The sequence below is a fragment of the Pelobates fuscus genome, chromosome 2 (genome assembly GCF_036172605.1).
Source record: "Pelobates fuscus isolate aPelFus1 chromosome 2, aPelFus1.pri, whole genome shotgun sequence".
In the NCBI taxonomy this organism is placed as follows: Eukaryota; Metazoa; Chordata; class Amphibia; order Anura; family Pelobatidae; genus Pelobates; species Pelobates fuscus.
Window position 1 is genome coordinate 306,531,907 of NC_086318.1, and position 13,577 is coordinate 306,545,483.

At 44.6% G+C, this 13,577-nt stretch overlaps 1 protein-coding gene across 1 annotated transcript in view; it reads left to right on the forward strand.

Moving 5' to 3' along the window:
• TRAPPC3L (trafficking protein particle complex subunit 3L) overlaps positions 1-13,577 on the forward strand; it is a 166,078-nt gene that overhangs the window by 82,723 nt on the left and 69,778 nt on the right. The window contains exon 4 of the mRNA XM_063441280.1: positions 10,698-10,797. Coding sequence (XP_063297350.1) covers positions 10,698-10,797 — 100 coding nt within the window. The remainder of the gene's footprint in view (positions 1-10,697; positions 10,798-13,577) is intronic.

Sequence of the window (13,577 nt, forward strand, 5' to 3'; positions counted from 1 at the left end):
CACTAAGGGGAGGGGATGTGTGGGAGGTAACATCTATGTCATTGGTTCTTTTATGCCTCCCCCTGGGTGTGGCCTGTATGTGTGAGTTGTGAATAAAAGCCAGGCTGGATGTCCCAGTCGAGAGTTCCTGTTTTACCCTCAAAGTGATGTGTCGTCTCATTATTGGGGGGAAGGATTTATTGAGTGCTGTTCCAGTTGACTGCTAGGAGTACAAGCCTATTCGTATGGTTCCTATTCAATGGTCTACAGCATTCATATGCTTGGGAGAATTTAAAAGGTTTCTCGGATTCGGTGATTGTGGTGTCTGCCAGAGTGCTTGGAGTCCTCAGGAAGCGCTAGGAGCATCCATTAACGGAGGTACCAAGTCGGGGTGCCAGGTGATCCGTTACATTGGTGGCAAGCGGTGGGATGGCGTCCTAGTGTGAGGTAAAGCAGCTCAGAGACACTGTTTGGATTTACAAATTGAGGGCAACGCTAGCACTCGTGCAGCGCCCCTGGGAGCAGACTAGTATGGAAGGTTCTGGCTCTGGAGATGATTGGCTGGCCGAGGTGAGGCAGCGAGTGGCCGAGTATGGGGATGATATACCCATGGAGACACTCCGGGTGATCTGGAACCAGGTCATGGCCGAGCGAAACACAAGGCTGGACCGAGAATTCCGGTTGGCGAAAGAGAGGAAGTATGCTCAGCAGCAGGAGCGTTACAGCAGCCGAGTAGAGGCTGCATCCGAGGAGGTTAGCCGTCTTTCCCTGAGGCGGCGGGAAGAACCCGAAGTGGGGGTCCTCATAGACTGGTCCTGTGAGGAACCACAACAGGCAGGTAGAGATGGGACCAAGGTCTCTCCACCGGGATGCTGGGCAGCCGGCCCAGATCCCCAGCAGCAGCCAGAGTTGCCAGGTGGGGAAGCAGGTGGCCCTTACTCACAAATGTTGAGGGGCCTCACGGATTGGTCCTGGGAAGACTCACAGATGGCAGGTCGAGATGGGACTGCGGTCTCTCTACCGGCCCTACAGGGATGCTGGGCAGTCGGCCCAGATCCCCAGCGGCAGTGTGCGTTACAGGGAGCTGAAGGTGCCGTTCTTGCTCCCCAGCGGCAGTCTACGGTGCAGGGAGAGGAGCCTGTTATCCCCTCTCCCCAGCGGTTGAAGGTGTGTAAGGGAGAGGAGTTTGTTATTCCCTCTCCCCAGCGGCAGCACAGCTCACCAAGGGGAGACAGTAAGCCCCTCACCAGCGCAGATGGGACCGTGGTCTCTGCGCCCTGCCTACAGGGAGTACAGAGGGTCAGCCCTGCTCCCCAGCGGCTGAAAGTGTGTAAGGGAGAGGAGTTTGTTACCCCCTCTCCCCAGCGGCAGCTTAGCACACCAAGGGGAGACAGTAAGCCCCACACCAGCGCAGATGGGACCGTGGTCTCTGCGCCCAAGTTACAGGGAGCTGAAGGGGCCGTCCTCCCTCCCCAGCGGCAGTGTGATTTGTTGGGAATTGGGAGCCCAGTCTCCATTCCCCAGCGGCAGAGTATCCAGCAGGGAATGGAGAGCCCAGCCCCCTTTCCCCCTCAGCAGGACTCTGTGCTGGGAGGAGAGACAGTCGGTCTCCCTCCGCAGAGACGGGAAGTATGTATGGGAGAGGAGATTGTTACCATCTCTCCCCAGCGGCGGATCATTAATGTACAGGGAATAGAGAGCCCAGTCTCCATTCCCCAGCGGCAGAGTCTTCTAATGGGAGAGGAGCTGGTTACCACCTCTCCCCAGCGGCAGCTTAATGTACCAGGGGGAGACTGTAAGCCCCACACCTGTGCAGATGGGACAGTGGTCTCTGCACTTCCAGCACAGGGGGTAGGGACGGTCGGTCCTGCCCCCCCACGACAGGGCTGTTTAGCCAAAGGGGAGACAGTCTGTCTCCAGCAGCAGAGCTGTGTACCCAGAGGGGAGACGGTCGGTCTCCCCCTCCCACAACCAGGCTCCAATCAGGCTACTTCAGTGGTAGCGCTGGCACCAGGGCAGAGTACCGCTGGTCTCTGCCCACTCAGCAACCCACCAAGGCAGACTACCAGTCCCCCACACAGCCGTGGTGAGGCACCTGGACCTGGACAAAGTTCTCCTCTACCCAGGTGTAGTAACCAGTTATTGTGGGTGGGAGGTACTGCTGTTTGTGCTTCATGGGTGGGTTGCTGGACTAACCAGGGCACGGACCGGCAGGAGGTCAGATACCCTGTTAGTCTGGGGGGTAAAGGGGAGAAGTGTGGCGAAACCGAACTCGCCACGTGTCCTTGGAGGGGGCTGCTTGCCCGCCTCTTGCCTTTGGACTATGGACCAGACTTTATGGGAATGTGATACCCCAGATAGCCATACCATGGAGCCTATCTATATAATGAAAGACTATGGGAAAGACTTTAGCTCCATGGCAATTGTACTGTGTGAGTAGGATCTGCGCGCTATTCGGTAGTTTTGTGCGTGCAGATCCCAGCTATCTGGGGATAGGTGAAATGTCTGTGTGTTATGTGTAAATGTGACTTTATGTATTTTAAAGTGTTTTATGTTGTTTTGCAACCATGTGGTTAATGGAGTCTGCCTTTAGTCCTGGGTAATTGGATTACTTCTCCAATTAACTCCAGGGCAGAAGGGAGGAAACCAGGGTGCATTGTGGGGATGTTTTTCTGCCAGCCAGAAAGGAACAAAAGATACTTTTAGTAACTTTTTAACCCCTGGTCGGATTCATGCCATTTTTTAATATGTTGTTCCCCTGAATGGATTGATTGTGGATATGTATTTTTATGTGAATGTGATGTATGGTTTTAAAGTTATGAAAGTTGTGTAAAAGTATATGTTACACTGTATGCATAATGGGATTATGTGTCACACTAAGGGGAGGGGATGTGTGGGAGGTAACATCTATGTCATTGGTTCTTTTATGCCTCCCCCTGGGTGTGGCCTGTATGTGTGAGTTGTGAATAAAAGCCAGGCTGGATGTCCCAGTCCAGAGTTCCTGTTTTAACCTCAAAGTGATGTGTCGTCTCATTATTGGGGGAAGGATTTATTGTATGCTGTTCCAGTTGACTGCTAGGGGTACAAGCCTATTCGTATGGTTCCTATTCAATGGTCTACAGCATTCATACGCTTGGGAGAATTTAAAGGTTTTCTTGGATTCGGTGATTATGGTGTCTGCCAGAGTGCTTGGAGCCCTCAGGAAGCACTAGGAGCATCCATTAACGGAGGTACCAAGTCGGGGTGCCAGGCGATCCGTTACACAGGGCTACGGCAATCTATCTACATTTCTTCCTATTTAGCAAAATATGTAGCCATACTGTCAGACCAAGTTCATTAAATCCTGACTTTGTGACCATTACATTCTTTCACCTACATATTATATATACATTCTATCCCCTCTAAAGGCTGTGCACACCATACCCACTTCAAGCAATAACCTCCATTTTCATTAAACATAGTCCAACCTCCTTCCCGCCTCCCACTCCTCCTGCCTACTGCTTGCTTTATAGCATGACTTTCCAGGTGATTGGCATCTGCCAAAATGACCTGCTCAATCATTTACTCAGCTGTCTGAGTAAATGCTCTCAAAGGCTCTATTTCCATCAGTTTTAAATCCACCCTTCATTTACTTTAAATTGTAAGGTCATAAACTACCTAGCTTAGTACTTTGTAAAAAAGTGCTGCAAATGCTAGATTTCAGCTTATGGACAGGGTCTTCTATTCCTTTATTGGTTTGTCTGTACTGTACTGTCTATTTTTCCCAATTGTACAGCATTGTGGAATATGTTGTGTGTTATAAATACCAATAATAAGTCACCCAAAGTCAATTTCCAACATATGCACCAGATACCTTTTAGGTGTCACTAAAGTTCATGGTCTGACTTGCACCATCTTCATCTGACTCAGTGGCGGAACTAACGCAGAGAGGACTCTGGTGCCAGAATTTTTTTTTTGGGTGGCCACAAGGGTGGCCAAAAGGTAGATCACAATTTGTCATACAACTCCCACAATGCTTTGACTGCTGGGGCTCTAACATTTTCCCATCTTTGCAGGGTTGTATTTAACACTGATCAGTGTATGTGTGTTTGAATGTAAGTAGGTTTTTGTATGGAGTATGTGTGTGTAAATGTAGGTGTGTGTTGGTATGTAGTGTTAACGTTTAAATGCAAGCATGCATTTATGTGTAGTGTTGATTTTTGAAGGAGGGCTATGATATATATTTAAGGCTGGGCCTGTAGTTGTGAGAGGGGCTTGGATCCCCTTTATAAGGGCTTCCAATCCTTTCCCACTTTACTGTTGTTGGTCTGGCGAGTTAAGTGTGACGACTTCTGGTTACTTACAAGTCGCCATTTTGCTGTCTCTTACTGGTTTCCTCATGATCCCGGTTCCTGGCTCCTGTTCTATCTAAAGTCCACTTACCTGACTGCTCACCAAACGCTACAGGCCCGCTGCCTCATCCAGCTTGCTTGGAGACTTGTCTCGGAACTGTTCATTTGTACTGTAAGTTAGACCCATACCGTGGCGCCTTGGTCGCACTTGTTCAGCGTCATCACTGTTTGGGTCAATTTCAATTCTTACCATTTCGTATAGTTTCATATGTGTTCAGCACTTTTCGCATTCAACGCACGTACAAAGTAGTTTGTTTTATATGGTAGGGGCTTTCCGTTCTTTCAACTGCACGAACAAGGGCCCGCTTACAAATGCTTAATCATTTAACCATTCATATGATTTCATACAAACTGTCTAGTGAATTGTATTGGTGACATGTGAGAATCTATTTAAAAGCGTAGACTGTTCGGACGATTCCTCCCGATCGCCTGTTATAGTTATTTCCACTTTTACACAAATTAAGACGAATTGTATGTATATCTGTAACTTTTGAGTTCTGGTGCAACCTACTGGTTACGGATATATTACAATTAAAATTACAATTTTGCACATTGTTATTTATATTCAATTTGTAAAGTTGGTAATTTCTGGTTTATAAAACCTGCTATTTGGCAGACATCGTATGTCCTTTTAAAGTTCTACCCACAGGTGCGTTTCAGAACTATTAGTCAGAGAAATGGTTTCTGTTTTGGCAATTCATCTAAGTTGTCATTTTAGGTTGGTAAATTGGTTTAAAGAATTTGGCTTATTTAGATCATCCCTCCTAGTTTTACGTTAATATCTCAAATTTCTTTAGGTGTCAATATCAGACCAAAATGTTTCATTCACAAGGTGTTCATCCATTCGTGGCAGCATTTGCCAAATTTCTCTCCTCACATCTAGGATTTGGGTAGGTTACTCTATATTACTTGGGTCCACGATCTGGCCCACACACATATTTCTATATAATCAGATACTTTATTATGTTTTCATCTTTAGGTTGAAGTACATATCTACTCCCACCCTCCTTCCCTATTTCTACTGAGAACCATCATTCCTAATTCAAACTATCTCAGGTGCGACATTTCCAATTTCCAATATCTTAGCCCTTTTTTAGCAGAGAGTACTGGCTATTAGGTATTTAGGTTGTCCAAATAGTTTATGTTTCTGGCCTTTATGCCATAGGCTAGTGGTCCCACAATGCTAACACCCATCCTCATACTCGGAGGTATACATCCATCGGTCCAAAGTATAGTTATTCGCCTTGCATGGTTGCATAGAGAGGGCCTCACATGTCACTCCCACACTATCTTCTGTCTTTAATTGTCACCGAGAGGCCAACACCCCGCCACAACATTTGGTGGTTTCAAATCCCTTCGAGCCAATGCATAGTTAGAGCCTCTCAAGCAGCTTGGCGACTAGCAGGGCCTCACCTGTCACTCTGTGGTTGCATAATTTTTCGCCACTTTGGCCTTAGCTAACCAGCCAGTATCAGACTATGTTGTCTTACTTATGGTAATTATATATATATATATATTTCAGTATGTCTCAAGTTCTTGAAGTACCGGAAGAACTGTCCCTTCCTAGAACCCCGGCTAGGTCCTGCACCCCTGTCCACGGAGCAGATGCAACTAGTCCATCTTCTCTAAGATCGTGGACTATTCCATAGAAGATGGACTACTCCATAGAAGATGTAGTCCATTTCCAGCTACTGCCAAGAAAGCGGAATTATTCAGACTTCTCAATAATAACACCGACAACTCGGATGCAGGGGAAAGGCCTAGTGGGTTCCAGATGCCGGATGTCCATGCTATGATGACCTCGTTAATGTCTTCGATTGGACTTATAAGTGATAGACTGGAGAAATTAGAAGCAGTCTGTTCCTCTAATGTGCCTGCAGGGCCCACTAATCCTGATTCTTCAGGTTCATCTGCAAATTAGAAGCAGTCTGTTCCTCTAATGTGCCTGCAGGGCCCACTAATCCTGATTCTGCGGATTCATCTACCATTTAAGGACCCTGAAAGTATCAACCCATTGCATATGGTACTGGCTAAGCTCAAGAAAGACATCCTGGAGGGCAAGAATGTTAACCTAGTCTTGCTCCTTATTGCCTCCCAGGATGTGATTGAGAACAGGACATATGCGTATGGGGACATATCAGTGTTGCTGAGGGCAAGAGATCCTAGGCTGAATAAAAAATTGTCTATACCTGAATTTGTGCTAGGTTTTAAGATTTATAGGAATGTATATTGCTCAGTTTATCCTGAGAAAAGGGAAGAGCTGGATGTATGCACAAGCTGGTGGATCTGGGGCACAAATACGGTGGTACAGCCTTCAATGACTACCACTGTCCCTTTTCTGAAAAGGTGGCTGCAGCTCTGACTCAGTTTAACTACATTATGAATTGGCTTAGATTGGATACTGTGTTATTCTGCAGGCATTTTGCAGGCCTCAGGACTTGTGCAGTTTGTGCATCCATGGCACACTCTACCAACCTATGCCCTAATATGGCAGAAGTTGAGTAGGGCCACTCAGTCCCTAACTCTGCAAGATCAACCACAGGTTTGAAGGATAAGCTGGGTAGGGACATTGTCTTCCTGGGCAAGTCCCAGATATGTAATAATTTTAAAGCGGGAACTTGTGGTTTTAGTTACTGTAGATTGTTACGTGTGTGCTTACTGTTTCCGGGCTCACGCAAAAACCATGTGCCCTAATAAAATGTTCCGTAAACCGTACATCACTTGCATCAATGTCAAGTTATTTGCTAACCTATTACACCACCACCCCTCACAACATTTGGTTATATTTCTCACCGAAGGGCTGTCTGAAGTATGAAGGGTTTCACACAGGTATATTACTTGTCACTTGTCATGAGGTATGCTGGAATGCAATAATTTGCAAACGGCGATAGCAGATCCAGTATTAATGGATGATCTTATCAAAACTGAATTGGAACAGGGTTTTGTGTTCGCGCCATTTAGTTCCCCATCTTTCACTTCATGGAGAACTAATCGTATTGGTGTTTTCAGGGGTAAAACTTCACATAAACACAGACTGATCATCGAATTATCGGCACCACATTCCTCCACGGCCCCCAGTCTTAATTCCCTCATACCCTCTAACAAATTCTCTCTGCAATATTCCACCATTGACAATGTCATCTGGGCCATTTTGGCTGCTGGGACAGGAGCATGGCTCAGTAAAAAGGATATTATCAATGCTTTCAAATTACTTCCCATTCACCCTTCACTTTGGCACCTGCACTGCATTAAGTGGCCCCCCAATTTCCGACAATTCTCCTACTCTCTAGACAGACGCTACGGCCAATACTGTCTTTGCAGTCATCTGTGGCAACAAATAGCTCTGGAGTCCATGGCCTAGCAAAGTTAAATCCCTACCTAGCTTCTCCACTACATCGGCATTGTTTGAATTGTACCCAATGGTGGCCGCTGCTATTGCCTGAGGGCCAGACTGGCTGATCACTCAGTCAGATGTTTTTCTGACAACCTAGCCACCTGTGACATTGTAAATAAAGGCCAATCTTCCTCTTTGGTAATTATGAGGTTTTTGAGGAGAGTAACATGGGTAGCAACCACTTGCCAATTTTTCTTCACCTGTATTCACGTTCCGGGGGTCACAAATATATCAGCTGATCACTTGTCTCATTTTCACTTGCAGGCTTTCCTCCAGATTTTGCCCACCGCTTCCTGTCAGCCTACAAGACATGCTCCTGGATTAAACGTTTTATAAACTCAGGCACATAATCTTTTCCACTTAGCACTTTCGGGTAACTCTAGGAAATCCTACGATAGGGACATGTTTGCTTCGGAGACTATTTTTTTCTAACAGCCACCCTTCAGTTTCCTACCTTTTGAGTGCAGGAGGGTGGACTCATCCACCATTCTCTGGCCTCCTCTCCTCTTTCCCATGCAACTCCATGTCAATGTTAGCTTTGAGGAAGTGACAGCCTCTCAATTCCTCCCATTGCTGGCTGCCAATATTAAAGGGGCCCTGTCACTCTGTTAAAGGGCCACCCAAGCGGGCCCCTGCTGACACATGCCAACTGAGCAGCCCTAAGTACATGGGCTACTCCTCAGTGTGCTGTCATTGTGGTAGTTCTGCCACTGATCTGCCATAACTTAAAAACACAAAGCCCACTGTATTGTTTATGGTACCAGGAGTGCCCTGGTGTCATCCATCCCAGGGAAATTTGTCAAACCATTTTAAAATGCTTTTACAACTTACCTGCGTCCGATCTTCCAATCTACTTCCAGGATTCTTTTGCAGCAAAATCCAGTTAGCTCTTCTGAGGTTGATAGCACCTACAGCATCATTCATTGGGTCCAGGGTTTGTTGTTATTAACTGAATAGAGCCATTTGGCTTCTACGATAAGGGAACATAAAAGATACTAATGCTTTGGCAGACAGGCAGTTATCCGCTCACCAAATTCTATTCTCTATATGCCGAATGTAAATAAACAGGGAGCACGGTATGGCGGTGGCTTAATGAAAAGTACCAAATTAAATACACTGATCAGTTACAACTTTAGAACCACTGATGGGCGTAGTGAATAACATTGATTATATTGTTACAATGGTATCTGTCTAGATGTGGTATATATTCGGGAGCAAGTGAACAGTTAGTTCTTGAATTTTAATGTGTTGGAAACAGGTAAAATAGGCAAGTAAAAAGATCTGAGTGACTTTGACAAGGCCAAATAGTGATGGCTAGAGCATCTCCAAAATGGCACATCTTGTGGGATATTCCCAGTATGCAGGGGTTAATACCTACCAAAAATGATGTAACGAGCCACAACTAGGGATCAGGGTCATGGGCACGCAAGGCTCATTGATTCACATGAGGAGCGAAGTCTAGCCTGTCTGGTCTGATCACACAGAAGAGCTACTGCAGCTCGAATTGCTGAAAAACCTTATGCTGGCCATGATAAAAAGGTGTTGGAACATACAGTTCATCGCAGCTTGCTGCCTATGAAGCTGCATAGATGCAGACTGGAACAGAAGGTCCATAATGTTGACCCCTGTCAACTGCCAAAAGTGCCTTCAGTGGGCACATGAGAGTCAGATCTGGACCATGAAGCAATGGAAGAAGGCTGTTTGGTCTGATGAATCACATTTTCTTTTAGATCAGGTGGTGATGCATGTGCGTTGTTTACCTGGGAGTTGGAGGAGATAGTGTTATGCTCTGTGCAATGTTCTTAGGTCCTGGTATTCATGTGGATGTTCTTTGATATACACCACCTACCAAGAGATTGTTGTAGACCACGTACATGTGCCAATGGCATGGCAATGGTGTTCTCTGATGGCAGTGCTCTCTTTCAGCAGGATAATGCAGTAGCCGCACTGCAAAATTGTTCAGAAGGGGTTTGAGGAACATGACGAATGTTGCCTTGGCGTCCAAATTTCCCAGATCTCAGATTGAGCATCTTTTGGATGTGCTGGAACAAATCTAATCTATGGAGGCCCCACCTCTCAACTAGTATGGCTTAAATAATAATCTAATGTTGTGTTTGATCAGCGTATATTTACCGTGAAATAATTTTCTCCACAATTTTACTTACTCTACTTTTGGAGAAACTTTTATAGTAGAAGTCACTTAGTACACAAACATGAGCATAGGTAAATGCATTACAATTAATCCTCCCTTTGTACTATAAATAAAACATCAACGTCTAACTAAATAAATGACCGGTTGCAGAAAACTACAATAATCAATTTTTAGATGTCTTTTAAGGAAATGGTCCTTGGTTTCTAATACATTAGTCTATTTTTAGATTCTTGTCACATATTGACTTTAAATCAAGTATTACCTACTACATGATATTGATGGCGGTCGGGAATGTCGATCCATTAACTATTCAAAGTGAAAAACAACATACATAAATAACTACAGCAAATGACTGGTTGATATATTCAACTGTATTGTTTTAAAAAGCTGTGTTTAAAGCAGTCTGCTTTGTCCAAGGTATAATATGTATTATGATTAGCTGATGTTAAAATGATATATGACAAATTAATTGTAAATTATTTTTTATCCCATCTATTAAAGTTTTGTTATTTTCATTGAGAAATGTTAGAAGATTATTTTTTTACTTTGGAATTGATGTAAACTTATAATTGATTAACAATATATATTAAGCAAATCATTAAATAATTGTGTTTTTGCCATTTTCAGTTTCAAATGTGAGACATATATACTTAGAACTTATATCTCTGTTTATTGTCTATTTTGAAATGTTCCTAAATATCAGTTTTTATATATTTATTTTATATGAATTGTTAATGGGTTTTATATATTTTCGTCTAAAATGTTGCTTTGCCTTCCACAGGGGTTACAACATTGGAATTAGGCTAGTGGAAGATTTTTTGGCTAATTCTGGTATAAAGAAGTGTCGAAGCTATAGTGAAACTGTTGACATAATAGCAAAGGTAAACCATTATATAACAAGTTTTTATGTTACCAAAAATATGTGTTGCTCTTTATATCTCTGCTTTTAAATTCATAAAAAAAATGTCTTGCTTGTCTGTATGAGCTTGTGTTTGTCAATGAGCTTGTCTGTAGTGAGCCTGTCTGTAGTGAGCATGTGTGTGTCAATGAGCTTGTCTATAGTGAGCATGTGTGTATGTGTGTCAGTGAGCTTATCTGTAGTGAGCATACAGGGCCGGCCTTAGGCAATTAGGCGCCTTGTGCAAAAAATCTTCTTAGTGCCCCCACATCCTACCCAGTTCATCCATGTATGTGTGTGTGTATAGGGATGTAGTGTTTTAGGGGATTTATTAAATTAATAATGATTTAAAAACAAATATTAATTATGAATGTTGATCTCTGCTGTTCCAGTGTGCTGGGAATATGGTCTGCACCCTTCACCAGGTGCAGGCTATGAGTAACTGTCTCATTAACTCAGGTATTTACAGTGCCAAGGCTTTCCTTTGGTAATCAGCAGCAACGCACTGATTGGTTGGAGCTTGGTAGACAGCTACTTATGGTCTTCAGCCAATGGAAGTGCAGGCCAGAAGTATCAGACTGCCTCCCCTGCATTACAGAGTGGCAGACTAAATATGTCATATAATACTGTAATACACATTTACAGACAGACAGTCTCACACACACACATACTCAGTTATAGACATAAAGTCACACACTCAGTTGGAGGCATACAGTCCCACACACAGGTACTGGCAGACAGTCTCACACACACACACACAGTTACAAACAAACAGTCACAGACGCTCAGTTACAGGCAGACAGTCACACACTCTCAGTTACAGGCAGACAGTCACACAGACAGGCAGACAGCTACACACAGTTACAGCCAGACAGTCACACATGCTCAGTTACAAGCAGACAGTCACACACGCTCAGTTAAAGGCAGACAGTCACACACACTCAGTTACAGGCAGACACTCACACACACAGGTACAGGCAGACAGGCGCGCACACACACACACACTCGGTTACAGTCAGACAGTCACACACAGGCAGTCACACACAGGTACAGGCAGACAGTCACACACACAGTTGGAGTCAAAACACAGGCAAAATCATAAACACAGGCACCGTTACAGCCACACACACAGTTACAGCCACACACAATTAAAGTCACACACACACACACAGTTAAAGTCACACACACAGTTACAGGCACACAGCCACACACACACACAATTAAAAAAGACAGTCACACACTCAATTGCAAGCAGGCAGTCACACACACTCAGTTACACACAGGCAGTCACACACACTCAGTTAAAGGCAGACACGCACACACACAAGCACAAGCAGACAGGCGCACACACACACACACTCGGTTACAGTCACACAGTCACACACAGGCAGTCACACACAGGTACAGGCAGACAGTCACACACACAGTTGGAGTCACACAGGCAAAATCACAAACACAGGCACCGTTAGAGCCACACACACAGTTAAAGTCACACATAGGCAGTCACACACACAGTTACAGTCACACACAGGCAGACACTCACACGATTACAGTCACACACAGGCAGAAAGTCACAGTCACAGTTACAGTCACACACATACACAGTTACAGACACACACACACACACACAGTACAGTCACAGACAGACAGTGGCACAAACAGCCAGACAGTCACACACACACACAAGCAGACAGTCACACACAGACAGTCACACACATACACATACACACAGGCATGCCTAGGGCAGCACACAACCAGAATACACCACTGCCTGGGAGGTGCTCAGTGAAAGCAGCAGACACCGCAATCTGTTGAAATCAAGTGAAATAACAAGGAACACAGGCGACACTCCAAAGGTCTAGAATGCTTCTGTTTATTAGAGGGTAAGTCTCCTCAAAATTAAGTGCAACATTTTTAATCCTTGCAACCTTAATCATGCATAACAAGTACAAACATTCATTAGGTATATATACCCTTTTAATTAGTTAATTAGTAGATCACATGGTCAATCCAATTAACAAGAAATTCCTAAAATCCTGGCATGGATTACTCACATAGATTATAAACTATGTAAACACAGAAAATCAATATACCGGGTAATAACATGACATGGAGTATTCTCTATTTATGGTGAAGGCACTTATTATTTATCAATCATTAACTAGGCATATAGCTCACTTACAAAAGTTGTGTATAAGACATTTCAAAAGGACCCCCTTTTAACTATTAAATAATTACAAGATAGTCTCATGTCTAAATTCGTGGATAACTCTACAGATTTAATTACTATATACATTGGATAACGCTATATTCCTATACGATTAAACTCTGACACTCACAGTGCACCGGAACCACGAGGGAGTGTGCCTGCTCTAACAACACACTGGACTACCAGGTAGTCCACCAGCAGCCCACCGGACCACCAGGGAGTCTATATCTAAGAGCAGGCAGGGTCCGGGGTGGCAAAATGCCACCGCTGTGAAAGTGCCGCCTGGAGCCGACCCTGTTTGTAGTGAGCATCTGTGTGTGTCAGTACGCTTGTCTGCAGTGAGCATGTGTGTGTGTCAGTGAGCTTGTTAGTAGTGCGCATGTGTGTCAATGAACTTGTCTGTAGTGAGCATCTGTGTGTATACCCTGTAAACCCTGTGGGCAGTACTATGTTTGTGGTTTGGGAATAAAAGAGGCTGTATGGGGGCGGAGCCTAGCTTCCTAGCAGGGTGGACGTGCTGCACGATAGCTCCTGCAAACCAGCCACTAAAACGG